At 47.9% G+C, this 26,930-nt stretch overlaps 1 protein-coding gene across 3 annotated transcripts; it reads right to left on the bottom strand.

The window, feature by feature from the left end:
* Window positions 1-1,021: 1,021 nt before the first annotated feature.
* nol4la (nucleolar protein 4-like a) lies at window positions 1,022-18,893 on the bottom strand. 3 transcript variants are annotated; one of them, XM_037480204.2, is made up of 11 exons: window positions 17,856-18,893; window positions 10,297-10,452; window positions 8,558-8,669; window positions 7,648-7,757; window positions 5,516-5,654; window positions 4,505-4,797; window positions 4,230-4,415; window positions 3,723-3,911; window positions 3,491-3,607; window positions 3,132-3,312; window positions 1,022-2,274 (listed from the first exon to the last, which is right to left on the bottom strand). In XM_037480204.2, exons 1-11 carry the CDS (start codon window positions 18,195-18,197, stop codon window positions 2,054-2,056), a joined length of 2,046 nt encoding a protein of 681 aa, XP_037336101.2. In that variant the 5' UTR covers window positions 18,198-18,893; the 3' UTR covers window positions 1,022-2,053. The 3 variants fall into 3 exon arrangements, with proteins under 3 accessions (XP_037336101.2, XP_037336102.2, XP_062421768.1); XM_037480205.2 differs by lacking the exon at window positions 17,856-18,893 and adding an exon at window positions 17,183-17,845; XM_062565784.1 differs by lacking the exon at window positions 17,856-18,893 and adding an exon at window positions 10,654-10,731.
* Window positions 18,894-26,930: the final 8,037 nt, after the last annotated feature.

The raw sequence follows: 26,930 nt of genomic DNA, 5'->3' as shown, positions 1-26,930 counted from the left end.
CCTGTAAATCAAACTATAGACCAGCCTGGTGGTGTTGAGAAATAGACTGATTATAAATAACTGATAAATATGCTAAGATTTGTGATAAATACAGAAATATATCTCTTTAAACTCTGACTTTAAACTGACTAATCGATAAGGTGCGAGCCACTTTTTCGGCTGCTTGAAGAGTCATTGTCCTTGTTTGGAATGTGTCAGCCTACTGAATTAAATATTCACTCCACTGATTCACAGACAGAAAACCATAAACATACTGTCAATACCAACACTTACGTTGACAAAAACAAAAAAAAGGAATAAAAAACACACACACACACAAACTTACAAAACATGTTTTTGTGCCGAGTGACTCACCATTAAAAGTGTCTGTTGTGAGACTGTGCTCTAGATCTGCTTTGAGTACTCGAGTGTGCCCTCAGACCAACAACCCACACACACACACACACACACTTGCAAAAAGCTGGGAGAGTAAACTGTGATGCGATCACATCTTTTTCAAAGATTGTCTCTTGCTTCTTTTCAGACGGTGTGTTTTCAGACACGACATCTATGATGGAGATCAGAGGGGGTTTGACACGGCCCACACACACACACACACACACACACACACACACACACACACTCACTACATCCAGTAAAGCCACGTGGTTGTCAGGGTTACACCGATGCATGTGAGCTCCATGTGCTCCTTTTTAACTTAACAAAATACGCACGGGACGATTCCTTCACAAAAATAAAGACCCCAAAACTCACTTCAAGGTAAAAAAAAAAGAAAGAAGAGAAGACGTGCAACATTAAGTCTCGTTTTTCGGCCCGGTCCCGTTTCTGTTTGGACTACGGACGACTGATCCCATTACATGAAAGTGCCTCAGTTATGAGGTTCGCGATGGAGATTCACAACAAACAACATTGAAATTGGCTACAATGCTGCATGGGATATTCTTTCTGTTTTTTTGTGTGTTTTTTAATCAACTTGACAGTTACAGAGAGAGGAGATTGTGGTAAAGTACTTCGCCCTATATGCTCATTTCAGTAAGCGCACCCTTACTGATTATCTTCGATATTGCACCCTTTTCTTCTTTTCCAGTAGCACTGGTTATGAACCAAAAGTCCGAACAATATGTTAATCTCCTTTGTTTCCCTGACAGGTGTCTTGTGACCTCAATTTGCATACCCAGGCTTAATAAAAGCCTCCTTTCATTTTTTTTTTTAGTAATGAGTAGTTGCCCGTGGTAGAAATAACCATAATAAAGTTGGGTAATGAGTCTTTTCTCTCGTAGTAACCACATGTCTGAGCTTCTGGAAACCCTTAGACACCAGAGCAGGGCCGAGGTAAAAGATTGAGGGGTCTGTTGGTCGAAACGTCTCAGGTGAAAACTTTCAGAAACTGTCCTGTCCTTATTTTGCTTTTTTGGGGTCATTTAAGTCAGCGCGTCCTTCAGTAACGGTTGAGGTCAGCGGATTTAGCAGCGATTCATCTGCAGACTTTTCAGAAAACAATCCTCCAAACTTTCCGTGGGAGAGAAGGGAATTTGGAGAGAATAATCGTTTAGAAATGACTCGCATCAGACGCCACTGTACAGCCTACGGTGCGTTTGCGTTTGTGAATAGAAACAAGATACTAAATCGCTGCCATTTAACTATTTCAATTTGTCCAAACATGTGCATAAACAAGCCAATGCGACATCGTGGCCACAGCTAATTCAGGGTTCTGGTCGTGCACCAATGAAAACAACTCTTTCACATAGATCATCGCTTCCTGAGACAAATGGAGGTTGAAGGGTTGGAATGAACTGAATGGGATTAATGGCTACAACAGGGCACTATAAGGTCAAAGTGAACCAAATGCATAAACTAAACATTTGTCAGCCATGACATCTTGTGGCCTGTCCAAACCCAAGTGAAGGTACCGTACCTACAGGACCCACCGTGTGCCGCAGTGCCGCTCACATACGCCTGTGTCTTTGCATGAACGTCTGCCCGGAGACGTGTGACCCCATGCAGCGATGGATAGGCTGTGAGAGGGTTGGTTTTTTCTTCGGGCTTTTCAAACTCAGTTCTGCTGCAGGATCAGGCCCTCCAGCTCGTCCGCCGAGCGGAGCAGGAAGGCGGCGGACTCCCGGTACCCGGCGATCAGCTGCCTCACCGCCGTGACCTCCGGGGGGCTGAGCTGAGCCGAGGCCCCGCCGCCACCGCCGCCGCCCTGGCCGTGGCTGTTGGAGCCGGAGGAGGTGGAGTTGGAGCCCACGGATTTCATGCTCAGGTCCGTGGGACCTGCAGACGCAACCGCGTTGGTTAGAGAGAACGGGCCGGAGGCGAGGAGACGTCAAACTGAGGGTCAATGCAATGCATGCATCAAATAGGAGCTCGACATGTCAAAGACGGAAGGAGCTTTGCAATGGAGACAAATATCAGACAACAAAGTATTAGTATTAGACATATGAATGCTGACCTATTGGTGGCGCTATAGGGTATAGAGGCGGGGGATGACTTTACTCATTGTGCACACCTCTCTCTCAGGGTACGGGGGAAGCAGCGCGATGTTTAAGGGTAATTCCTTTAACCGTCACTGTGACATTCGCCTTTTGTCTTGTTGTGAGCCGACAGCCGTGAAACAACCCAAAAATGATTCATCGACATCTGCGTTGTTTGGAATAATCCACCAACATCACTTTAAACTACTTTAAACTACTCAGATACTTTCTACAGGGGATGCTAAATGCTACTTATGTTGTGTCAAGTGTTTAGAAGAAAAGTCTATAGACATCACCTCTCGTGGTTTTCACAACCTCGCAAGCCATCGAATGGGGATTGAAATATTGTCATTTTGTAGTTTTATTCATCATTGATTTGTCTGAGGAAAATGGCGATATTCCGGTCCTCATCTTTTCTTTATTTCCCTTGTTTTTCCTGCATAACCATAACCACTTCATGTGACTTCATGTGTGGTCACCACCAGCTCTCAGCTTAAACATGAAAGCAGTGTGGAATCTTTGCGGTGGAGACTTAAATTAAACAAAACATGTTCGCATTGTTGTCACATGAACCAAGCCTTTTTATTTCAAAAGGGCCAATGTGATGAATGTCCTTTCCTTCTAAATGCACAGCGTTAACGATTCAAGCCTCCTCACCGTTAGCGTGTGCAGCGCCAGAGCTCTGCTGGTTGACTGTCCCGTAGCCGCGCAGGTTGTGGTTGAGGCCTCCGTTGGTGTAGAGCTGGTCTTGGGCAAAAGCCGCGCTTGAAATGGTGAAACCTGACGGCGCCACGGAGGCCGGGTCCCTGGAGTTGGTCTTGTCAGAGGCAGGTTCCTCCTGCGAAGAAGAGAGGAACGGAATTTTCCAGTCTGGTGCTGGGATACAGGAAGTCTGTGTGGAGTTTGGCGTTAATGATGCACGGCCATCCCAGCACACCCCCCCCCCCCCCCTCCCCCCTCCCCCCAAAAAATCCCCGCAGGGCAAGTTCACTAAGAACAACTGCCAAGACATTTACCGCTTGGTAGACGTCGAGCCGCATCCTCTTGGCAGCGTTTCGGGTCTCGTTCTCGCAGGCGGCAGCGAGGATGTTCTCAGCCATGGCGGACGTGAGGTGAGGAGGTGTCGGTCGGATCTGCCAGAAGGCGTCAGCAAAGATTTTGCACGTTACGAAATGTGAAACACTGGAGTCACTGGGGACTAACGACTGCATGTTAGAATGATGCATTTTAGCCCAAGGCGCTTTGTACCTCAAAACCCCCCTTTTTCATGCGGCGGCAAGATTTGAGGTAGGTGCGGATGCGCTTGCGGGAGCGCTCCTGAAACTCGGGGAACTGGCGGCTGCAGGACTCAATGATGGCTTGGATCTTCTCCTTGGGCTGTTTGGAGATGGGCACCATGCGGTCCAGATTCTCGTCCACGAACAGACGCACAAACATCTGACAGAGGCAGCGGGGGGGGGGGGGGGGGGGAGGGGTGAGAGGGGATATAGAGCAGAAAAATGGAGCGGGGGGTGGGGGGGGGGGGAGAGTCGAAAACAAAAGAGAAGGAAAAGGGGAACGCAGGGGGGCGGGGGGAGGGGTAGAGTGGAGGAAGAGGGGGAGGTGGCGAAAAAGAGGAGGGGTGGAAATTGAATCATTGCTCATATTCAGGACAACGCTGGCTTATTCACTCATGGTCGCATTTGTGCAACCGCTGCACGAGTCCAGAGGTGAGAACTCTTTGTCATTTCTAAGAACAAAAGGCCCAGCGCTCACATTGAAGGCCTTGAGTCTCTCGGGGTCCATGCCCTCGGCGTCGTTGATCCGGTCGCTGTCGTCGTGGTCGTCGTGGTCGTCGTCGTCGTCGTCGATGACCTGCGCCCGACCGGAGGTCAGGTCCTCGGCGCTCATGCTCAGCTCAGTCTTCACAGAGTCGTAGCTCCCGGAGCTGTACACAGGGGACTGAAAACAGGAAACAGAAACACGCCTTCATCACGCGGGGGGTGCACACTCGGGAGCTGAGTAACACAAAGTGGAGCTCCCGTTCTCACCTTGTTGCCGTACTCCGCTTTGATCGGGTACTTCCTGCTCCCGTCCGCGCCGTAAGGGTTCGGCGGCGAGCCCCCCGCCGGCAGCAGCCTGTCGCTCAGATTGACCGGCTGCTGATCCTCGGAGGTGGACGAGGGCGAGGTGGTGCTGAAGTCCAGGGGGGCGCTCAACCCGTTCTCCGTCGCCTCCCCGTAAGGGGCCCCGCCATCTGGGGGGTTCCCACCCACAGCCGGCGCCTCGGGGGAGGTCAGGGCAGGGAGCCCGTTGGCACTGCCGCTCTCCGAGGAGACGTCATCTAGCAGAAGGGGGGGGGGGGGGGGGGGGGAGCGACGGGAAGATGCTCAGAGATTAGCGGTGCGGATGTTTGCACATTTATTTTGTATTCTAGTGGGTTTGTTTACTACAAAAGGCAGAATATCTGTCTGTGACTGCGGGGGGGGACTTCCTGCCTCATGTTGTGCTTTCTGAAACTAGTAGGGAAGTCGGTATTGGGGTCAACTGTCAAGATAAATAAAAGTTAGGGGAGACAAAGTGAGCCTTTTGAGTTTTAACAACAAAGAGGGAAAGAGATGAGGATGAGGAGGGACTAGTGGGGGGGGAAGGGAGCCTTCACTTCCTGGTGTCTGCAAATTACAGCTTTTTTACCCCACATTGGGCCCATGTGACATGATTGAGATGAACTTCTATGCACAGGCATTGTATATTTACATGTTTTTTTCCTTAGTGGTGCCTAATCTGCCATGGTTAATGTTGGCCTTTGTCCTACTTCTCTAAGCCATGTACCCTACGAGAGAGGTGTGTACAATGGATTTGGGATGTGTACCACCCCCTGTAAGAGTGGATTTATGTGGATTAGTCCACTAAGAACAAGGCAAGCTGTTTCCTGTGCATCCTCAATCTGTGGCCCTTCTCATGCGGTGCATAAACATTCAGATTCCAGATGTAACTAAAAACAAAAACAGGAGTTAAAACACCTAAAATCCCATGGTGCCATTAACAAACGGATGTTTTACCATCCTCTTCTTTAAGGGGGGTCGGGTCGCTGACTCGCTCTCCGTTCGGGGGACTGGGCTCAGGCACTGGTGGCGGCTCAGCTGCGACCCAGGTCGGCTCCACGCCGTTCATGTCCTCGCTGCTCATCGAACTGTCATCCTGGGGCGGGAAAGAGGGAGGGGGGGGGGGGGGGGAGAAAGGCAGAGACTGTGAGACGGGGGGGGGGGGGGACACCTGGATGTGAACCCGAGCGTCGGGAGGAAGGTCGTTAAGTTTTCCATTTGTCCCATGGGAATGAACAGAGGGAGAAGAAGAAGAAGAAGGAGGAGGACATCTTGTTATAAAGCAACAACTGGTGGCTTACTATTGGCGTCATTGATGCTGCTGTCTTTGCAAGCCACAAAGACCCATTGTAGATGGGATTGATTGAATCTGGTGACCCATTGAAAAAGCTTCCTGAGGAACAAACACCGATAAATGCCTCCACCGAAGGATGCATTCCTCACATTTTCCTGATTCCAATATTTGCAGAACACTCAAAAGTCTGACTCCGGAAAAAATTCCAGGAGGTTCCGTGTTGAGCAACGTGTTTCACAAAAGCGCTGCTATTTATTATACTCTGTTACGTTGAGACCCTGAGGACGCCTGTCGTAGCGATCCACGAATGTGAGTGAACCACGAGGGTACGGATTAGCAAACGACGGAGGAATGAAATCTCTCAAACTATTCAAAAGCTGCCCCCCCCCACCCCCCAACTCCGGGGGTGATAAACCTTCTCAGAGGAGCCACGAGCACATTGAGCCAGTTTGCATCCACGCTCACACAAAGGATGCGACTTCTCTTCTCTCAGCTGGCAGAGCGAGAGGAGCGAGAACTAAAAACCGTGTGATGGGAACCCAACGGAAACGTCGTCTCGCTGTGTGGGTCCTGCCCCACGAGCACAGAAACGGCACTGAACCTGCGTCTGTCCCTCTATGAAGACTTGAGGAGGACCAAAGTGCTCAGTGACAACTCCATTAGGTACCAAGTGAGCAATGCAGCATCAAGAGGAGAGAGAGAGAGAGAGAGAGAGAGAGAGAGAGAGAACATGAGTCTTTAATTACAGCATTTCAGGCATCATTAATATCTGCGCTTTAGGAAAGTATATCATTCATACAGTCTGCGGATTTACTTGTAAAAGGGTTTATTATCAAAGAGCGTGATAAACTTACTACACGTGGGTAAAATAGTTGTAAAAACAGCATCAAATTTAACTTTAACTCTACTATATACTATACTATATAGTATAGTATAACAATATTTTTCAGAAGAGCTAAAACGATTTGTTGATTCTTGTTTTAAGTAAAAATGCCAAACATTCAGAGATCCAAGTTTTTCATTTTTGCTGTTTTTCTTTGTGTTGCATTCCACGGTTTCCATAAATAATTCAGGGTTTTGGACAGAAATGACAATCTGGAGATTCTGATTGACATCCCTACGCTGTGTGACAGTGAGAATGTTTGGTTGAAAAGGAGGTTTTTGTCCCCACTTAAAAGAGCAACATTAAAGTTGGCTACATTCTCGGCACAAGTACAAACTTCTCTACTGATGAACTTCTGCCGACACGACAAACCCGCCGCCTTTCGACCCGAGTTCTGCTCTCCGAGAGTCCTCCGAACCAGCAGAGCGGAACCACTACGAGTCTCCAACAACCCTCCGCGATGGTTAATTATTAAATTCTCACTCTCAGTCTGCACAACAGATGGGACCAACACTCGGAGCATTTGCTAATTCGTACTCACCCGCAAATCACGCTCCGGGTCATTGTGTTCCGGATAATCCCGATTGTGCGTGAGTGAGGTTCTACATGATCGTCATCAGGCAGCGCTCTCTGCACTTCAGTGTCAGTGGTTCCGCGGGGGTTTGTGTGTGTGTCACAGCCACACAAGGGAGGGGTCTCACACGTGACGTCAAGCAGATGATTTACTAATTCTCATCCCCCCCCCCCCCCCAGCAGGAGGACTGCTTAGAAAGTTTAACGTTGACTTATGGGAAGGGTTTCTTTTCCACACAAACAAACACGGGGAAAAGGAGATGCCAGGGATGGGTTTTCTAATCAGATCCACCGGGACTCGTGTGTCGGTGCCCTTTTGCAGAGAATGAGGGAACCTACCCTTTCAGTGGCCGTCATGCACTGCAGCTTCATTTGTTTCAGGTAGGTGGCAGTGAGAGGCATGTTGTAATCAATGAGGTCCGGGACCAGTGAGGTGGGTCTGTCGTTTTCTGACAAAGAGAGCAAAAACACACGCAATTTACAAAATCATTTACAAAACTCTTGGTAGATGTTGACCATTCAAAATATTCAATAGGAAACTTTTTATTTTCACGCCAGCAGCAATTAACAATTAAGCAATTAACATCCTGCAGTACTTCTAACATCCTGCAGAACAGGTCTAGCATGCAGCTGTCCTATAATAACCATATAGCTTTGGTTAAAGGGTTGAACTGCAAGCAGCAGCGTTCTGCTCCGCGTGAAACATCCGATATCAACCAAAGTGGCTGAGATCCACCTGCGGTCTCCGTAGCGGCCACTAGAGGGACTCTGTGATCATTCTAGTGGGTGTGTGTACAATCCCAGAGATGTGGTCCTCTTGGGTCTTTGTTACAGCATGATGGATATATACACTATGTATACGCCATGTTTTATTAATGAAGGACTCATATCAAAACTCTTCTTTGTATTAATACATTTATATTACATTGGCTCGTATTTTGTTTCTGACGGGCCAATGGAGAACTCCCCTTTAAAATATGTGATGAAACCAAATAAACATCTCAATGGATCGTTTGATAAAATCATTTAACAAAATTCTACAACGTTTACATTTGGCTTTAGTAGAATACACTGATTGGGTTCTTCCATCCCAGCCTGCAGTCGGCTTTATAATTAACCCTTATCGCCACGACCGTATGTCAAAGGATCTGAACTTTACGCTTTTAAAGGTTGCTCTCAAAAATACCATTTCAGTTAATGATGTCTCCAGAATTAGAAAGTCCTCCACAGGTCACATGTGTGTCATTACCTTTGAACTCTGCGGTGCTCGGGTTGATGTGCATCCTCTTCTGACACTCTCCACAGCTCATTAGGAACCGAGTCACCGCCTCTCTGGGCAGGAAGGCGTAGGTCTCTGCTATCTGTGCCGGGGGAGTGAGCAGAGGAGGCTGGGTTATATTAACAAAAATGGCAGCGGTCATGGCTCCGGCTGTGAACTGAAACTGTGTGTGCAGGGGCTTTATTTGTTTGGGGGGTTTTTTTTGGTCATACTGTGCATGTGTGAAAGTTTGGGGTCATTGATAATGTGTCATCTGGATGTGGTACGAGGAGGAATCCCCCCCCCTCGGGCGGTTTCTCCTCCTTTCGAGTGGCCCAATTCTAGCCGCGCATACTTCTGCTTTGATACAGTCTAAACAATCGGTGTTACTCATCCTTCTCTCGCCGCTCTCTCAGGTGCAGTCGACTCACATCTGCCCCCTTCCTGTCTCACACGCAGCCCTGCCACCCTCCCGTCCTCGCCTCCTCTGGCGTTTCCCTATAAAACGCGACCTTCACGTGACCATGGGGGAGGCAGCAGGGGTGCCCACCCCCACCGGCCCACCATCGCCACTGCCACAGCTCCTGGTTCCCTATGCACCCCCCCCCCCCGCCCCCGCATCCCAACACACACACACACACACACACACTCTCTACCCTCACGGCCCCACCCCTAAACCCTGCCGGCCCCTTGAGGCAGCTGAGAGGGAAAGGCCACCCAGAGGAGCGTGCACCTCCCAGAAGGCCACAGTGACAGCTCCATATTATGCCCTGCCCCAGTGATGCTGCCTCCTCAAAAGGGTACACTCTATGAGACGTGACAGGACCTCTCTACAGGGCGAGAGGAAGAGGCTCTGTGATTATTTCTTTCCAATCCTGGGGGGAAGGGGGGGTTACCAGAGTTCTACTAACCCCCCCCCACCCCCAAAAAATGACTGCATACAAAAGCCCTCGTCCCTTCAGGACGCCCCCCCCCCCCGACCGGAAACGCCACCTTCGTTTGCAACATTAACTCCTATTTCTGTCTGCCTTTGATCTCGAGACATCAATCACGTGGCACCGCAAAACTCTTGAGCACCATAAATACTTTGTTATTCTGGTATAGGTGGTTACTTGTTCCCTTGGTAACCCTTGATGTTATACATTATGTTGCAGTATAGGCTCTTTCACAGAAAAAAATGAAACCATTGTCTTCACATGCCTTTAGCCAGGCAACAGAAGGTTTTCCCCGCTAAAAAGAAAACGTAATTTGGGCCCACTCCTTCAAACAAAATAATAGAATAATACTACATTGTCTTTTTTAAATATTAACTCCGACTGTGGGACGCCTTTCACACAACAGAAAGGGAGCTGTTGGCTGTCATTTGAATTTATTTTCATTGAATGTTTTTTTTCAGGCAAACAGCATCTTTTACAAAGACTGAAGACCAAACATCATGAGTATATTTCAGTCCTGACTTAAATATCTATCAAATAGAAATATATCCACAAACATGTTAACATTCACTGTGAGCATGTAGTCACGGCAAAATGATCAATGAGCTATGAACACCACTGCTCCTACACAGCGCCGGTGAGCGTCTAGCCCGGCTGTGTGGGTCCGTGGGGGAACGGTATTGACTGTTAATTGTTCACATTGATGTTTTTCTGACAAAAAGTCATCTTGAAGACAGTCTTCGCTCTCGCTTTGCTGCTGCTGTGAGCCGCGTGCGCGCGGTTGGATTCACTCACCGCTTTGTAGGTCTTCTTTTGGCCCGCGTGTTTGGGCGCTCTTCCCGGGTCGGCGCCCATCTCCACATGCATGGCATAGATGATGTCGAAGAAATCTTCCACCACAGCCACGCGCTTCAGGGACGAGTTGTCTTGGGCCGAATTCCCGTCCGAGCACTAAAACAGAGGCAGACACCGGAGTTCAGTTTAATTTCCCTCGCTGGGCTGGAAGAGATGACATGTGTGCATCGTACATATCATGCAATGTGGCTGCAATTTGGAGCATCTCGGCCTCCACGTCACGCGTGCATGATCTTTGAGAGTGAGTCATGGGTCAGGTGGTTACACACAAAGTGTCCCGACCAGCACTTCAACAACCTTGTCTTGTCCACCAGTCATTCGGCCCCTGAACGTCTCTCTCGGGTGGAGAAGTCTCGGCCCGGCTGGGTCGGCAGCCATCGCCTCATCGCTGCAATGTTTAAAAATAACACCGACGACACTGTACGAGACCAACAGTCCCTCCCACCACAACCTCTGGCAGCCATCCCGCCTCCCATACGGCTGACCCTGTCGCCATAGAAACTGCCACTGATTTCTCTCGGGCAGGTGTGCTGGGCAAAGGGTCATGTGACATGCAATAGAAGTGGGATCGCCAGGACAACGGCCTCCATCCGCAGCACCACATGGGGCTTTTCTACTCCTTTCTGAGTAACTCTCTCATCCCCTCGATCCTTGCCAACACTTTTGCATTTTCAAGCAGATCTTATCTTAATATTATGCACCTGCTGGTGTTTTCAAAGTGTCCCAGCGAGCTTAAAATTGGAAAATAGAAAAGGCTCGGGGCATTTAATTAGGTTTCCTTCTGGTGCACCCCTTCAACACAGATACAAAACAAGCCTCGACATTTTCTGGAAATTGGGTTCCAGGTGGGCAGCGGCCTTTTCTTGTTTGAGCGAGGAGAGTCCGGAGTTCAAAAAGTTGTCCCTCCGGCATTCAGGAATCACACTTTTGTCCCCCTTGTCTCCTTGACATTTCTGCACAGTTCCTGGGATTGACATTTCAATTTCACATTTTTTTCCTCAACATCGTCGTCCCTCCCGTCTCTCCTCCATGTCTTCCTCCCCTACCTCCGTCCTGTCTTTCTTTCTCTCTTTCTTTCTTTCGTCCCCCCCCCCACCCCCCACCCCTCCTCCTCCTCCTCCTCCTCCTTGCTCCTGCTCTCCCAAGTGCGAGGTAATGATCGTTGCCATGGCAACTAAAACCAGCTCTCGGAGCGGGTTTGTTTTAATCCGGCCCTCTCTCCCTCGTTCTTTCTAGCCACTCTCCCCTGTCAGCATGGGCTAAATGTAATGAGAATAAATTAAATGATAGAAACCCTCCGCCTCATCATCGGAGCTGTAATCTATCGCACTTGGAGGTATCATCATCATTCCCCCGGTGACATCACCACCACCACCGTCGCCGCCGCCGCCGCCGCCGCTGCTGCTGCTGCGGCGGCTTGGGACAATGGTGTCAGGTCCATTCACGCTGGATTTAGATAATCTCATACAAATGTGGGGTGTGCAGTGTACCCACACAGCCACTGCATCGTCCACTGAATTCTACCCAAACATAATACGCACGCCAGATATTACGCATGGGAATGTGCCGAAAGTCGCACACATGCATTATATTGCCACCCACTGATGCTGCACCTTAGTTAGCGTAGTTAATCCTGCTGTTACATGCTCTGTTTCAGGATGTTACTATTCTTTTCATCAGCGATTGTTTTCGTGACAATCCTTTGGTCTATAAAGTGGCCTTCAAAGTTCCCCAAAGGCCAGGTTGAAATCACCAAATCTCTTTTTAGTCCGTGAGCCATATAGAAAAGCCACAAATATTCAGTTTGAAGTGATGCAAAAACACGGACAAGCCACATTTCAAAAGCTGTCACAAAGGACTGTTTCCCATTTTTGCGTCTCAAACAATGATTTTATCAGAATAGAAATAGTGAGCGGACAGAAGGGTGCGTTTCTTTCTTTCACCCTGAATCCAGCCACCTGAAGGCCCTCGCTGCTTCGATGAGCCCTCAAGTTCCCAAACACAAGTCAACGGGGAGTTAAACATTCACCTCCGAACGCCTCGCGCTGCGAGTGTGTGTGCACTTGTGAGCGTGGCGTGTGTTTAAGTGCAGCACATGTCTACCGGCCGCAGCTTGCAGCTCGAGCATCTCAGAGGAGAACAGCTGTCGAAACCGCGCGGTGGATTTTTGGTCTCGGCGGCGGCGGCGAGCAGTGTTTGACGCCGCGAAGGGGACGTGTCAGCGTCCCTAAAACTCCTCGACCTCCTTCTCCTCCTTCTCTCCGTCTTTTCTAATCCTGTAGGACTTTGCTCTCCCCAGCCACTGTACAACCAGCCCCCATCCCCAGCTCGCTCTCTCCCCGTCCCGCACCAAACCGCTCTGTTGCTAGGAGACTGGAGGGGTTGAGTTGGCTGCCCCCACCCCCGCTGGCAGTCACACACACACACACACACACACACACTGTAGCAGAAAGGGGCGAGAGGAGCAGTCCTGCACACAGGCAGGTCAGGAGGAGGAGGTGATGGAGGAGGAGGAGGAGGAGGAGGAGGAGGGGAGGTTCACGGGAAGCAGCTGGGTCACGAAGACGGGCCCGCAAAGATACAAGAGATGCACCACACGGGAGATTTCATTTGGGAACGATCTCATGGGCCGAAATTAAGCCTTAACTTTGAAAGTCAAGCGAAACATGAGGAGGGTGTTTTATTTTGAAAGGTGGTTGCACAATAAGTAGCTTAATAAGTAGCTTTATCAGCAGGAGCGCTGTGTGTTCAGGTGCTTTCTGTGTGTGTGTCTGTGTGTGTTTGTGTGTGTGTGTGTGTCTTTACCCTCAACTAGGGAGTAAAGATGGCTGTGTCAACACCACTCGTGACTCAGATTATCTTACTGCCGATGTGACAACAGGTCATCTTTTATAGCCCCATCCCTCCCTCCGTGACTGGCTAATGGACATGTAAACGGTCCAATCCTTGTTCCTTGTGTGTGTGTGTGTGTGTGTGTGTGTGTGTGTGTGTGTGTGTGTGTGTGTGTGTGTGTGTGTGTGTGTGTGTGTGTGTGTGTGTGAGTGTGTGTGTGTGTGCGCGCACATGTCTCTGCTTAAAGATAAAGAGTCAGATGACAATTTAGAAAAATAAGATAAAAGAAACTATTACCCCCAGATATTTTACACATCCCGTCTCTTTGTATTTCTTTTCTTTTCACCCCCATCATCCTTTTCATGACGCCCTTTCATTAAATCCACATTAAGAGCTCTACCCCCTTATGTCCTACGCACATATCTGTCTGTGTGTGTGTGTGTGTTCCTCTCCTGGTTGCATCCACGATGAACATTATTTGAGTGTGTGACATCCACATTATCCCGGCGAGCAGGAGGCACAGACAGTCCCACCGGCGCTGGCGGACCAGCAGCGTTGACGTTACAGTCCCTGACTTGAAATAGTATGCAAATGACTCGCACATACATCATCACAGAGTCCATTTTAAGGCTATTATCATACCGTCCCACTTCGTCAAATGTTGGCCCGGCAAAGGTATTAAAAATGACAGTAGCGGTCTGGCATGAAGATTATTACCGTCTTAAAGCATATGTGCGTGTCTGTGTGTGTGCGTGTGTGTGTGTGTGTGTGTGTGCGTGTGTGGAGCAGAACTCAGACTATCTCCCACACAGGGGGGGGAGGCCCCCGGGCCAGTTAAAAATGGTGTTAATTTCTCCTCCTATGGGAAAGCAAAGAACGGTCTCTCCATGGCAACAGAGAGGGTGCTGAAGGGAGGAAACACAGAGCATGCGATCAGCGACCCCCTCTTTGTATGAGCACACGCTGCTCAAAGTACCACATGCGTGCAGCACAGTTTCCATCTCACCGTTACATGAAGTCACAGTAACGCATAAAGTCTCGTCGCTTTGTGCATAGGGTTCTGACTGCCCCGGATCGATCCGGGCCTGGACCGGCCTGGTGATTCCTATGGGGGGGGGGGGTGAGCGTTTGAATCCATCGAGTGAGTGCACGCTAGAGACGGACGGGACAGGGGAGGGGAAAAAAACGATGTGGATACAAAAGCACCGGAGATTCTCTATGCAAAAATAGCATGAATGCAAATGCTCTGGAATAATAAGGGCAGTATTCTTTTGACTCTGTGGCCCTTCCACAAAAGAGGGCCTCTCGAGGGAAACGTGGACTAATTAATCAGATAATAATGATGATGTTGCTCTTCCTGTCGGACGCCAAAGCAAAAACATTTAGGGAGGATTTTTCCAGGACACAGATTAGGAATCGTGGTTTCTGGTTTCTACACTAGGAGGAGGACGTCCCAAGACAAATTGTGAATAGACAGCAGCATTAAATCCTCTTTTCAGACCACCTCTTTCTGTGGAAATCCTTTGATTTTAGCCTGCCGTGTCTCTTTAATGCTGATTATTTTCTCAATTAATGGACGAAGCCTTTTGTTGATAAAATGTCTGAAAAATGGCCAAATAAATCCTTGAAAGGACTAGTTAGCACCTTTTTGATGCTTTATTTAGTCAAACCCAAAGATATTCAGTCAACTACAACAACAAAGAAGAGCAGAAAACCATCACATTTGTTTAGCTGAAACCAGAATTTCTTTCTTTCTTAATTTCTTAATACTTCTTGTTGTCGGAAATCCATCTGCAACCACTGATATTTTTCTATGTATCCCTGTATGTTATAGACTGAAGTGAGAAAGTGATTGACAGCTGGACATTGAATTTTTAGTTGAGAATCCATTTTCCGAACTAGTGTTTTGTCTTTAAGCTTTAGGACACTTATTCGTTTTTGGTCTGACGCATTAATTAATGTTTAGGACCAAATTGTACTATATTGAATTCAACTTGTGAGTGTTTATGAACTGTTACATGTGGACCTGTCCTGTGTGTGAGAGTATGTCCACCGAGGGGGGGGGGGGGAATAAAGATATTTACAGATTTCTATTGGCATGGCAACCAAAAGCAACAGCTCGGAGGAAATTGTCAACACAATGCCGGAAAGGAAAGGCACGGGGCTTTTAAACGTCTCTTTTCAAAGCGGCTGCACTCTGACTCGACCGAGGACGCGTGCTCAGTCAGGGCGGTGCACCGCTGTATCTGGTCCCATTCCCCTCCTCCTCTGTGGAGTCCTCTAATCAAGACATAATGGGAGCTAAACGAGGCACACTGAGGGCTGCTGGATTCTCCCAGCACCGGGTTGTGCAGACGGAGCAGAGCTCGGAGGACGGGGGGGGGGGGGGGGGGTCGGACAGAGAAAAACGCAGAAAGAGCACGATTCCGCCCCCTGCAAGAGGAGGCATCTCCACTGTGTGTGCTGTACGGGGCCCCGGCTTTCTGTCCCGCCACACACTGAAGCAGCCTTGTATGCTTTCGGAAGAAGAGACCGTCTCTGTCTGCACATCAGCCACCGGCGTCCCTACCCCCACCCTACCCCCACCCAGCCTCCTGTCATTTAGCCCCATGCCTGCCCCCCATACAGAAACTTGGCACACCCTCGGAGCAGCTGCAGCGGGGCTACCAATGCCGGAGCTCCAGAGACACGCCCCCCCCCTCCACCGCCGCCCCGCAGCCGCACGGGGAGTCAGTGACCATTGTGTGCGTGCGTGTGTGTGGGTGCGTGTGTGCGTCTGCTCGTGTGTCACTTTTCCACTGGTCCAGGACGGCCTATTTATAAACTGAAAAAACTCAGTCACACACGTTTTAATAGCTTTACTAGATAGCTGATGTTTGTTGTTCTTCTTTGTGTTGACGCTATTTCGTGAGACTTTCTCCGTCTCCCCCAATGTGTGACGGACCTTAGAGATCGGATACATCGGAGGGGCCTCACAAAACAGGGCTCACCTGGAGGATATATATTGGACAAGAAATGACAAGAGCCCCAGACAAAAGCTAATCAACAACACATTTCAGGCCCCATCTGCACCTGCAGAGACAGAGCACCTGCCCCTTTGCCCAGAGGGAAACATAATATTGAGAGGAGATTAGAGGAGTTTTGTAAAGGCAGTTGGCCTTAATCTAAATTGTACATTCGCACAGGTATAACACCTGTGGAGGAGTCGGTGCTATTCAAACAAAAATCAAAGCGTTCAGTCTGTAATTGGTGCCAAAATTGGTCAACAGAAAATGTGTTTCTACGCAGTGAGGTCCAGAGAGACATTGTCCCAGCAGGGCGGGTAGGGGGGGGGGGATTATTCCCTGAAGACGCTTATTTAAAATGGTGGTGCTCTGCTTTGTGGCACAGCAGGCCCAAAACACCATACAGAGATATGGCATAACGTGTGTGTGCGCGCGGGCGCGCGAGTGTGTGCATGTGTGCGTGCACACAAAGAGAGCTTCTGGGACACTGCTGACAGTTCGCCACGTTTTACTCCAAAAAGAACGTGTGATTTAGCCCGTACAAAACACCTGGCGCCTCAGTATTGCATTAATATCTCACTCCGTCATCCACCGACACCTAGAAGAAGTCGGAGCAGCAACTGTGGGCGTATACGTCGCTATCAGTCCCAATCACACCCTTTTGTTTCCGCCACAGCCCCTCACGTGGCCACCAATTACGCACAGCTACCACAGTGCATCAAATTCATTGTGAAATGTTTCCTCTTCAAACACGAGCACAGGCTGCTTTATAGGGGGGTTATAATCCAAACGTACGATAGAAAAAAAATGCGGCACAGGCAGGCTATCCTGGGCTACACAGGTGTTGCCAGAGCAACGGGTGCCTGCGAGTCGATCCGCATCCTGCCGAGGACAATGAGAAGTGGGGCGAAAACACCGAGACTCCGACTGTCTGCCACGCACTGACATTTGCACGAAAAACACATATATATTTGTGTATGGAGCAGTACCCCATCTTTGTTTTCTCTACTCTTGGCGGCGCCGTCCGGTTTGCTGGGCTTTGGTGGGACAGCGAGGGCGCGTTTCGTCATATGATCACAATCCGACCTGCTGAGCGCGTATAAGGCGGAAGGGTGTTTTCGGACATTATCTTAGTCGACGCGTCTGCCCCGTTGTCCATCGCGCGCCGGAGTACCCTGACTGACACGGGCTATGCCCGACCCAGGGACATGCCGTTGCATCCCCGCGCACGCGCGCACGGGATCACCACATCAGGCGGCACTTGAACCCGAACGGCACGGTGCAAACTAAACGTTGTCAATAGTCGATTATCTCGCGCTTTGCACCCGGCAGCGTGCCGCTGACAGGACTTCAACCTCACTGGCGACATGGCTATGCATGATAGCCGATACCTTTTGCAATCGCGATTGCCACAAGGCACCGGCGTTGCTATGGCAGCAAGGGGATGAGAGTATGGCTGGTCTGGTTGGGATGTGGACAAAGTGACGCTTTACCATGAAAGACGAAGGCGAAGCCGGGACGACAAAAGATTATAAGTTGTATTTCATGTGGCAGGTGCAGCGTGAAATAATTATTAACTAACAGGCGGCAATGGGACATCTGTGCACGTGTACACGCACGTTCTCTCTCTGTCAAGCAAACACACACACACACACACTTTACCGTTGTCTTGACCGGGACATACAGAACGGGTTTCCCCGGAGCCCCCTTCTTGTTGTGTTCTCCCAACACGTTGGTCCCGACCTGGAATCCTTTAGACTTCACCCAAAATTTGAATTTGGCGTTGATGTGGCTGTTGTCGATATAAACGCCGTCCGACTCCTCGTTCTGCAACAGTGTCTGCATGATTTTGTTATATTTTCGCCGGGTGACGGTCTTTGTTTTCCCGGAGTCTCCATAAGTCCGGAGACACCAGTCCTGAAATTCACTGAACATCTCCGCCTCCAACACGACCGGACTCCGGCTCCTTTTAGGCGCATCCACGCACGCCTTTTTCGTTGCCATCTCTCTCTCTCTCTCGCTCTCTCTCTCGCTCTCCCTCTCTCTCCCCCCACCCCCTCTCCCTCTCTGTCTCAGCCCGTTCAAACAGCCCAGGCTAATAAAGACTTGACCGGGATGATCCTCGTCCTCGCGGTCCCCGCTGTCCCGTGTAAAAGGAGTCTTGGTTCCGGGTTCGGGATGCTGCCTCTCTGTTGTTTCCCAAGAAAAGTGACCCGGACGGCTGCACACCTGTTTGCAGCGGAGCAGTACTGTCCCGAACCGCAGCAGTGAAAAATGTCACTTCCTCACATCATCCGCCGAGGAGCAGAGAGGGGGGCTGTCCTACAGCACGCCGAGCGGGTATCTCCCACCTGTGCGTAAAACGCTCTCCGCTAGGCTATGGGAGAAGAAGAAGAAGAAGAAAGAAAAAAACACACAGCCCCTCTCTAAACAACAAAGAACACACACGAAAGCGTGGAAACAGACGAAGCTTTCGGTTCCTATCGACCTACTTTTTTAACAGCCAACACTATTTTCGGATGCCGGTTGCTCAACCCTTGAAACAAAAAAAACCCGCAGAAATGCACACGCCGCGCGCCTGTGTGGCCACATATTCGATCTACATGCGCCACCTGGGATGGTTTCTGCTCCTCACACCTGTTTGAATGTGAATCGCATTTGCACTTGCTGCTCCTTCTATCCCGTGAATAGAACACAGCAATGTCTGCATTGCACTGGTGAGTGCTTGATTTGCAGCAAATTGCGTGATTCTGCCCAGACGCTGTGAGAAAATGTCCGGTTTGGAGACGTGGAAGGTGAGGGAGGGTGGGGGCAAAACATAGATCGTATAAGGATATGCTAGAAATCTTTAATTTTTACAATTTCCCCTCAAATAGGCCAAAAAAGTCTAGATAAAAAAGTATGTTAGACGAAGTAACCAAACATCCTGTAATAAACCAAATGATCGTTAAAAGGCAAACTCTAAATATGGCAGTTGTCTCAAAGTAGGTCCACTTATTGTCAATTTGTGTGCTTTTTGACACAGTGCTGTAAACCATTTCCTAAGCTAACGTTTTCTTGAAGGGGATTCAAGTTTTCTCAATATTGCAACATCTGTCTCATTAAAAGATAAATAACAATTTTTAACAAAGGAAGAATTTTACTTTCCCTCGTTAAAAATAGACAGACTGCACACATTTTGGATCTGGCTTTGAGGCCTGTGTGTGTCGTGCTCCTTGTATGTCTGTCTGTGTGTGTGTGTGTGTGTGTGTGTGTGTGCATGTGACTCCTCCTGGCCTGTGCGTTATAGGCCCGTGCTGGCTGTGGTGGCTGCTGCTGTTGCCATGACAGCAGCAGTGTCTCCGGCCGTGCAGAGGGTGAGTGGGATGCCCCATCCTCATCTCTCCATGAGCATGCTGGACGAAAAAAGAAGAAAAAAAAACGCCCCACCCCGACGAAGCACGACAAAGAGATCGACCAAACACACGCGTGTCTGTATGTTCCTTTGCATCCTATTTCATTTAGTTTCATCATTTGGTTTTGTGTTGTGTCCTCTCTCTCTGGACTGGCCTGCATGCAGGATGAGCTCCAGGGCTCCAGCGATCATCCCTCAGGGGAGGAAACATCTCCGATTTTAGATGGAATCCACGACTTGTTGTAAAGGCAAAGAACGAGGCCAGTTTAACAGTGACTCATCGTGAATTCATTATAGTCATTCTGACCCCTATTTGGGTCAAGCACAGAAGCAACCTCTTACACAGGATAAGAAAAATGATTGTTTTAAGACTAAAACTATCACAGTGGGTTTGATTACACAAACTAAATTGTTCTCTTAGCTGACATAATCTACTGAAGCTCTTTTTTAACTCAATATCTGTGACTGGTTGTTTGCAGGTCTTTTGTAAAACATAAAACCATATTTGAGTTTAACACAACAGTAACAATGACAATAAACTTAATATTGGGTGTTTACAACCAATTGAAACTCCTCTGGGATTTCTGTAACATAATTGTTTTTAAATGTCCCTTTAATCACTTGTTGGCCCCTCAGATTCATTCTGGGATGAGGAGCCATTAGGAAGCCCGACCACCAGATTGGGAATCCCTTAATGCCAACATACTCTCACACTCAAAGGCGTTTATAGTTCAACTTTTGATACTTTACCAAATTACTGTGATATTACTCTGAATTATTTTGTTGATAAAAATGATTGTGCAGCCATATCCTCATGATGCAAATTCACAAACATCCTCAGCTGAACAGATCATGCAATTCGACCTGTTTAATGGTGATATTGGGCCCTCTTATTTTCCTGATTCAAAACACCTGAAGACATTTTTAATTTTAGGAAAATGCAGGGCCTGTGGGCCTAACTAAAGTGCGGGATCGAAATAGTTATTCCACCTTTGGACAAAACACACACCCAACCAGATCACTCTCCCGTAAGGTACCGATCCCTGCGATCATCGCTCAGCGGCGGCCTCCATGCGTTTCAGCTGTCAGACCTGTAGGCAGGGTCACCCCCCCCCCCCCCCCCCCTCACTCTTAATGACGCAAAACTGCTGTAATTATGCTCACGGTCCCCCACTGGGCGCTTTCCTTTCACCGGGAGGGTGGACATCTCCTGTCCCGGAGGGCCACAGTGAGGCCTGTCTGGAGCAGAGCGAATGTAAAACCCCTCTCCTGATGACAGCAGCTTCCAGCATCCATCTGCTTACACTTTGACCTCCACCACGTTCAGCTCTGGATTATACATGTAGTTCTTTGATAAAAAGCGAATAAGGAAGACAACTGTGTACACAACAAATTCAGGGGAGAAGGAAACCGCAACTCCCAGGGTTTATTTCGGCCTTAAGCAATTGATCACAGAACTTACATTTCAGAAATGACATTTATTTAAATCTCTGTGCCAATTTTTGAGGAATTATGCAAACAACAACAATGGCCAAAACATAATGTCTCGCATGTGGAGTGCTCCCAAAATAATTTACCATTGTGGTTGTAACTTAAATCTAACGATCATCAGATTAATGAAAGAAGCTCGTTGCATTATGGGATTTTGAGATCAACTCTTGTTCATAATCCAACTTTATGATAAACTAGAGTAGTGCGAGGATTAATAAAAGAGTAAAGAAATAATGCTACAGGCGAGAGTCCTGTATTCAGTCAACTTGAAGCATCAGAAGCAAAAGTACTCAATATGCAAACTGAGCTCTTTGAGAGAGTTGCATTTTTATGTTTATACATTTTCAGGATGGGTGAGATACTGTTAGATTTGAGATATTATTGTTTAATGGACTCCAATTAATTTGTGTGTTTTTATTTGAGGACATAGAAATGTTTGTGCTTGTATTTTACTGTAAAAGTAGAATATACTTCTATTGTATTTTATAATACTATAAAACATGTATCATGCAGATCCATCAAGCAGCCTTTCACGCATGGGTACATTTATAACTTTTAATCTTGTTGGATAGTTTTAAAAGAATAATGTTTTGTTTGTTAAGTGCAACCATTATTGATGCTGAATCACTGAAGGCGTCACTCACCCAGTCACAGTCAGAAAAATATCTTTTGGTTTTTTTAAAGAGCAAATAAAGGTGAAGCCTGCAGAAATCAGTAAACGGAATATCGTGGGAAAAGGGCCTGGATGAGATGAAACAACCTCAACAGAGTTTGGAGGGAGTCTCGCAGCGTGAACAGGGGGACAGACGGGGACACGCAACTGTGAGACTGAAGAAGAGCACGAGAGCCACGCAGTGATGCTGAATCAGCCTCCGTTGGGGCGACAAAACTCACCCTTCCTCAGTCCCGCGTCGGTCTCACCGTGTGATTAAGTGTGAGTGGTGACAATTTGATCACTACTGCCGCCTGTCGGTGAAGATGAAGACTGCGCCTCATTTGTGTCACCCGTCCTGAACCGGACCTGTCCGACACGGCACCACATGCAAGTGTCCTTCAACTGATTTGTTTCCCTGTGTCATAATGTCTGTGCAATGTTCAAATCTATGAACACATACGAACGCTATAATATGTCTTTTTGTAGATGAAGGGTCCCCCCCCACAAGTCACACTCAAAAATATTCTCTCACATGCCAACTCGTGGTGTCATGAAAATTAATTTTGGTTATTGAATTAAATTTAAATTCAATCAATTTCATTTTCATTATCCTTCTTATTATATTTTTGTACAGAGGGTGTATATTTTATTACAATCTGATTGGGAAGAAAGGTTTTGTATTTTTCATTGTAAACCCAAATAAACTGGGTGGCAGGCTTGAAGTCAACCCGATCAAGCTAAATTGAAACACACATAAACTATAGATAAACTGTAGATTTTCAGTAAGGCACAACGGATTTATTTTTCCCAAATGTATTGTAAACCTTTTTTAATTTCTTTAATATATTTATATCAGGGGGAAAGAGAGAGCGAGCATGCCAACTGAATATTTAGTATCAACATCAGCTCTTATCTCTCCGTCTGCTCACCGACCAGCAAGAAGTTGCATGTAGCAGCCCGGCATGGTGAGGGGCTGCAGTGCGACGTGAACACACATGGACAGACTTATGGGACCATGTGGGGGGTGGGGGGGCAGGGCGCTGTGGTTCAGGGCCCTCGGGTGACTACAGGCCATCGGGACAGCACAGCCGACAGGCAGGCCGGGAGACGAGAGAATCGGCACAGTCGCCATGGAAACACAAGCGGCCCAGGCAAATCATTGCAACCGGTAACTAAGTAACAGCAAACAACGGACCATCGAGGGCGATGAGTCTGGTTAATCATGAAGAGAGAGAGAGGGGGAGCCCAGAGAGAGCGCGCGGGGGGTGGGGGGGGGACAATGACAGGGAGATAAGGGCCACAGTTCTGGCTCACTGCCGACCCCTCTCCTCTAAAGGGTGCGCTCTCATTGCCTCCCCGCGTACACTGGATCGACACTGGATTAGTGTGTGCTGATGGAGACGAAGCCTCCGCCCTTCTTACCCCATCCTTTTCACATCCACGAGGGAGTGTTAATGAGCGCACGCTACAAGGAGGGGGGCCAAAGAGCAGCCATTAAACTGAGCCTTTGTTGTGTGCGTGTGTGTGTGTGTGTGCGTTGATATTAAAGCACTCATAATCAATATTTGTAAGTTAACAGGTTATCAATTGACAATATAAAAAGGCGTCTATCACCCTGGGGGGGAATTACCATCTCTGCTCTGCAGATTTATAGTCCAGTGGTTTTTCGCAATGTTGTTTATTTGTCCGACCCGCAACTCGGCAGCGTCCTGTGAAGCCACCGAATGCAGTTGGGTTCAGTGAAAAAGGCCCAAAGAACCTGCTGGACCTGCCTGGCACCGAGCAGCAGAGAGACAGAGTTAGAGATGAAATGGTAAACAAAGGGGCGCATTTGATGTTTGCATCGGGACTTGAAGGGTACAGTTTCTCTCTCACGCATTTGGTGATATATTGAGAGGTTTTTAGAGTTCAGTGTTTAAATCGATTGGAAGGTTTTCGGGTGGATTTCATTCTGATCGCTGCATTTAATGGAAAGTTTATTTTAAAACTGCCTACATTGTTCAGATAAACCCTAACACCCCCCCCCCCCCCGCCCCTTAACACTATAGTCGTGTTGGAGGAAACATAATGAAACTCAGTACTTTTGGAACACAGCGTCTAGCTGTTGCATGTCAGTCAGCCCGGTAGGACTTTAACCCTCCTCTGCGGTCTGGGAGGCTCCGAGGGGCCCAGAGGAAGCCTGCTGCCTCCACACAAAGGCAAATTGTATTTGTGACCCCGGTGAACTAACCACAGCTCACAGCTTTATCTACGACACAACATCTGCTTATCAGACTTGTGAAACCCACCCCCGGCGCGGACGACTCGAGTGCCTGAAAGAAATCCTGCTACTCAAGACGTAAACAGGCCCAGAAGTCCGACCCGCCGTCATCAGCAGAGCCAAACACGACCCTTCACCTGATCCGCTCCATTCACAAATAGCTGCTGCGCATGAAGCTCTCACACTCACGTGCTTTGGATCCGTCGCTGCCACCTGTGTTTGTGGCCTCGTTCGTGCCAATACTACTCGGCCTCGACAGCTGTAATGGGCTCACTGTGGAGAGACACACACACACACACACACACTCACTCCCTGCTGCCCAAACACTCCACGGCTCTTATTCTACCCCGATGATTGGCGCTGACATGCTCATGGTGGGCCCCCTGCAGCCGCACTGACATCCACTTTGCCACGGCTGTGTGACACGTCTGATTGCACCAGTCAGGTTCTGTCCTTTAAGCCTTATCCCCTGAATGCTGCCGCTGACCTTTGCCTTGGTTTTTTTCTTCCCCTTTTCTGACTTCTCTTCCTTGTTTCAGACCACTTGTTATTCAGCTTTCTCTGCACGTTGCACTCTTAAAGAGTGGATCAGTTAAGTCTGTTTTTGTCCTTTGAGCCTAATGCAAATGGGTATCACTGTAATAAGTGTTAAATGCATGTAAGAGCTTTTTTTTAAATGTGGTTATATTATATTATTGACTAAACAGGTCTTTGCAATAATAATCCTCCGCAGCATTATTCAGTTAAATCAATCTAAAGCATAAGGCCAACTTTCTCACAGACAACACATCCTACAACCAAAATCCACAATGTGTCGTCACTTCTCTCAGTGACTGGTTTTCTTTTCATGCAGAGCAGTCAGCTGTTTGATAAACTGTACAAATAAACAAGCAAGATACAAAACTTGAATATAGTAGAGCACTTAAAACTAAGCAATGGATGAGACAGATATTTTCTCAGCCGTTAGTAGAGATAAAAAAAAAGAGCTAAAAGATAGTAGACACATTTATCAAGGTGGACACTAACCCTACTAAACATGAATGGGAATGTTGCTCAGCACCTGAATGTGAAAGAAAACAACGGTTTGCTAAATTATTTACCATATAAGGCACTGATAGTTTGGTTTACAGCTTTTCTCTGCTGCCCCCAAGTGGTCCAAAAAAAAACAGTTACTGCAGTCTGATAAATATGTAAAATAACCCCAGGAAGCAGGAACTAGAGTAAATATTATTTTTGTTGGGTTTATTTTGGCGGGTCTCTGTGTGAAGGAGATGCAAAGGGATAATAGATCTATGATCAAGGTGTTCAGCCGTAGAAATAGATTTTTACCGCGAGGAACCTCAGAGGAATATGCATTAACAGATATTTGGTGAGATAGATGATATTCAACCCTTTTTTTTGCCAGAGTACCATGCAGTTGTTTACCCAGACTCCTCTGCTGGGCATCCCTGCTGTGCCTCTGAGCCTCTGCATCGGCTCCTTTCAGACAAATTAGGGGGCTGCAACAACATTTTGTGTTCACTCAAAAGAAACTGCAGTGACGTTGCTTCACAGGAAATAAAAGAGCAGGTCACAGGAACAGGAACAGTGAGAGTAATAAGATAAATGCACTAGAAATGTAATAATTGTTTAGGCTTTTTCGGAGTATTTGTTGACCGATGTGTATATTAAAGTACATCCTCATCATCATCATCATCACCTCAACATCAACCTCTTTTAGCTGAAGAACACAGACATATTTCCACCGCCTCCACTGTTACACCCCCACTGAACGCCAGCCACATGAAGAAAAAGGGAACATTTTGATTAGCCAGCCCGCGGTTTTTCCCATTGGGAGGATGGGCCAGTGGAGAGTTGGTTTGGACAAACAAAGCCCACCATGACCCCGGTGACCTTTGCTGCCGGCAACCACCACAGTGGATCTACACTCACCACACCACAGATGGTGTCACAAAGGCCCAGAGCGCTCTTCGTAATGACATCATGGGAAGACAATCGGGGCAATTTACCCTATTAATGCAATATTTCACAACGTAAGAGCATTTTTTTGCATCAGGGTTTAGTATCAATCCATCTATAAATATTGTGATGTTCACCGCCCATGGAAACACTGCCATCAGGGTTCAGCCCGTCTAACCACTCACTTACATCCATTCCTGAGCTTGAACATAAATACAGACACACACATTAACCCCTCAACCTCCTCTGTGATAACCATCATCTCAGACGAACATGTATGACCAATACAAAAGGCTTTAACTCAATTACGATGTATAGATCAAGATCCAAGGCACAGCCATCCACAATACCACTTTGACTCACCACACCAGTCCCTTTGTTGTTCATGCTATAACCTGTAAACTGTGCTAAAATGTGTTTAATGCCCAGAATAGTAAGGTACTGCTATGGGGACATCGTTGCCATCTTTATAGCTAAAGATGTAACCTACCATTGTGCATGTGGTTAAAGAATGAAGACTGATTTTTTTTTTTTCATCAGAAACAAATGATAAACTCTAATAACATAATAATATCTAATTGAAATTGTTGGGGGAATTGTTGTCTCAAAACCGATCCGTCGCAGTGGCATTTTTACTCATGTCCCACGGGGATACACTAACTGACACACGTTGCCTTGTCTGATATAACGCGGCGGCCTTCCAGCTCTGCGCTGGCAGTTCCAACGTGGTGAAGGTGTCTTCAGACGAGAACACACATGTTCCGTCACGTACTTCCTCCAAAACCTACACTGCAGTCACTTAGCTGCTCGCGGCCCGAGGCTCTCTGGCTGCAGACCACACAGCCGCTGGGCTAACTCTCCACCGCGTTTTCATCAAATTGAGCCGTCATTCTTTCAGTTGTTCCCCACGAAGCGCTCTTCTGTCGCAAAAAAAGGTTCACGGTTCACATGTCTTGCAAAGTAAGTCTCCCGCAGCTA

This window comes from Pungitius pungitius, chromosome 1, assembly GCF_949316345.1.
Source record: "Pungitius pungitius chromosome 1, fPunPun2.1, whole genome shotgun sequence".
Classification (NCBI taxonomy): domain Eukaryota; kingdom Metazoa; phylum Chordata; class Actinopteri; order Perciformes; family Gasterosteidae; genus Pungitius; species Pungitius pungitius.
Note: the sequence above shows the minus strand (reverse complement) of the source record. Positions and strands in the feature narration are given on the sequence as shown.

Coding starts and splice junctions, on each gene's coding strand:
- nol4la (XM_037480204.2), bottom strand. CDS start 18,197: ATGGCAACGAAAAAGGCGTGCGTGGATGCGCCTAAAAGGAGCCGGAGT. Junction 7,758..8,557: donor GAGCACCGCAGAGTTCAAAG/GTAATGACACAC, acceptor TCTCTTTGTCAG/AAAACGACAGACCCACCTCA. Junction 4,798..5,515: donor CCCCCTTAAAGAAGAGGATG/GTAAAACATCCG, acceptor CCCTTCTGCTAG/ATGACGTCTCCTCGGAGAGC.